The sequence below is a fragment of the Austrofundulus limnaeus genome, unplaced genomic scaffold, assembly GCF_001266775.1.
Source record: "Austrofundulus limnaeus strain Quisiro unplaced genomic scaffold, Austrofundulus_limnaeus-1.0 Scaffold19, whole genome shotgun sequence".
Lineage (NCBI taxonomy): Eukaryota > Metazoa > Chordata > Actinopteri > Cyprinodontiformes > Rivulidae > Austrofundulus > Austrofundulus limnaeus.
This window is the reverse complement of record NW_013952421.1, coordinates 1,198,426-1,201,008: the sequence shown is the minus strand read 5'-3', so window position 1 is coordinate 1,201,008 and position 2,583 is coordinate 1,198,426. Positions and strand designations below refer to the sequence as shown.

General features: G+C 46.5%; 1 protein-coding gene across 1 annotated transcript in view; it reads right to left on the bottom strand.

Annotated features, from left to right (window-relative positions):
- Positions 1–2,583, bottom strand: part of mctp2a (multiple C2 domains, transmembrane 2a) — a gene marked incomplete at its 5' end in the record, with an annotated part of 31,026 nt that overhangs the window by 23,600 nt on the left and 4,843 nt on the right. Inside the window, 1 exon segment of the mRNA XM_014003534.1 lies at positions 302–475. Within this exon segment, the coding sequence (XP_013858988.1) occupies positions 302–475 (174 nt within the window).

Sequence of the window (2,583 nt, the reverse complement as noted above, 5' to 3'; positions counted from 1 at the left end):
GGGCATGCTGGGTATGTAAATGAAGGCAATGAAGCCCGGCACCAGTGGCACACTAAGAAGTGAGTGGCAGCCTTGCCCAGTCTAATGAGCTGCCTCTGCCATGGCCCAGTGAGCCAAGGTGGAGGTGAGTCGCAGACGGGCACCTGCTGGGAGGAGAAAAGCTGTGAAGTAAAGGATAAGAGCGAGAAGAAAGTCAAACCATAAAGATCAAGCAAAGATAAGACCGAGAGACATTAGAGAAAAGAAGGAAAAAAATGTCTTTGGTAGAATAAAAAAATTCAAAGTAAAACATAAGCCCAACCTTGCTCTTGTACTTCTGATCGCCGAGGCGAAAGCGGACATAAATGTCGCCCTGCCCACACTGCGGCAGGTCCTGTCCCTCTACTAAAGTGATATGAAGCACACCAGTCCACATCTGGTTCTTCGTCTGGTTCTTTGGTGCTTCCACTGGGCGTGGGGAATAGTTTTGGTTCTGCTGCAGGGCAGAAACACACACAAAGACACAGTTACGGCTTCTTTTAGTCCCTTTTTTTTTTTTACTTTCCATCTCCCTTTCTTTTAACTCCTCACATGAACACATTGCACTTTCCCCTCCTTTTACCTGCCTGACATATCATCATGTTCACATAGTGCACAGAAGTAGGACAAAGGTTTACACTATACAGTAGCATCTCTATTGGAGCACATTAGCACATCTCTACTGACAAGCGAGGCACACCGCGGAGGCTCCTGGAAAAAGAGGAAGAGAGGAACGTCAGCGAGCAGCCAGATGTCCCTGGCTGTGACAGTCCCACTCATCACTGGCTCCCAGACTGAGTGTGGGGAGGCAGGACACTTGGCATACTGCACCCGAGACAGCAGGCAGCAGTGAGTAATGATGCAGACCGCACAGCTCTCTCATCAGCAAATTATGCATACATGGAGTATGTATGTATGGCCAGCATCAGAGTTTACTGCACGTTGGCTGATTCATCCACTTTTAATTTGACCAGAAGAATATTTTTCTAACTAAAATGCAGCTATAAAACTAACCAAAGTCATTTGTTTTCAAAACACCTAGGAAATGAAGGACAGCCCAGCAAATAATCCACTTCTCTGTGCYGTGTGCCACGGTGGGAGTGAGAGTGAGAGGAAGAGAAGCCTTGATATGTTTCCATGTTCTGAGTTCCCATGAGGCCGTGCGGTGATAGGCCAGGGCTGTAAAAACAAACAGCACAGAGGTTGTGTAGAGCTGCCTGTAATTAAAGAGCAGGAGCGTAATCTGCTCTAGCCTCTTTGATTGCCTCGCTCCTTCGGCTGCCCCGGCGACGCCGCTTCAAACGGCCTCGCTTGCAACTCCCCTGCTACTCCGGCCCCTCCTCATCACTGCAGGGTCGCAACCCACATTGCCACCCAATCCGGAGGGGATCAAAGCATATCTCAGGGACCTGAATTAACATGGAATACCACAAGCGCAGCCCTATAAATATCAGCCCCTTCAAACGAAGAGGAACAGAGGGAGAAGGGGAGCGATATAAAACAGGCCTCAGCCAAGTCATCCCAAGTGTTTATCTTGGACACATTTCTATCTCAGCGGCCAATAAAACAATTCCACTTAACTGTAAGTGGCCCCTAAAGAGAATCTATTCCTGGTCCTAAAAGGACTGTGCGATTGCTTCCATATGGTGGGACAGCATGGGGACAAGCATGATGAGCTCAGACCCAGGTCTATTTGGCTGGTACCTCAGCACTGTCCATCCACAGCTGTGATATTACATCCTAACATCTGGGTTATTGCCCGCCATGCCTGGGAATTATCAGCCTTGCCGATCTTAGGCATCCCACATTGGCAACGTGCCTCGAACAACCAAGCCCACCCCCTCACCCCCAATGCATTCTGCTTCTCCCATACGCCATCTCCTGTTTGAAACACTATCACACGGCAGAGTTGTACTGAGGCACTTGCCATCCCCAGTCTCTGTGGTGGTATCACAGAGGGAGAAAACGATGTTCTGACAGAGGGGAGCAGAGCTGTAGGAGCTGGGTATTAAGCTCTTCCAGGGATAGGTGTTAAACGCAATAATATACCGCGCGTCAGTCCAAAATGAAATGAGGGAGGAGGAAAAAAAAATTGCATTGTTACATTGTTAAATTAACACTCTGATTTAGACGGCAGAGCGTTGTGTATGGTCCCACCACACATCTCCGCCTCCCTTTGAGTATCTTTAACCATCTGTAGCGCATAACCTACGATGTGTATGAGAATGGCATCCATTTCTTTGTCATCTAATTTCAAATTGAGATTGTCTACTGGACCATCAGAGACTGAACAGTGGCAGATGTAGTGACAGCATAGGTGTGAACATAAACCCACTCGCTGCAATGCGAGTCCCAAACAGCAACCCTCCAATTTCACTCTGAATCTAATTACAGCAGCAATATATTGAAAACCACAAGAGGAAAAACAGAACTTTGTTTACAGCAAACACCAACATCAATAAAAATTTAGCTTATGGATTTGTAGACATTTGCTGTCTAAATTTAGATTTTTTTTTTCATTTAGATTAGTGTATAATTTAATATTTTTGTTAAAAAACGTAAAAT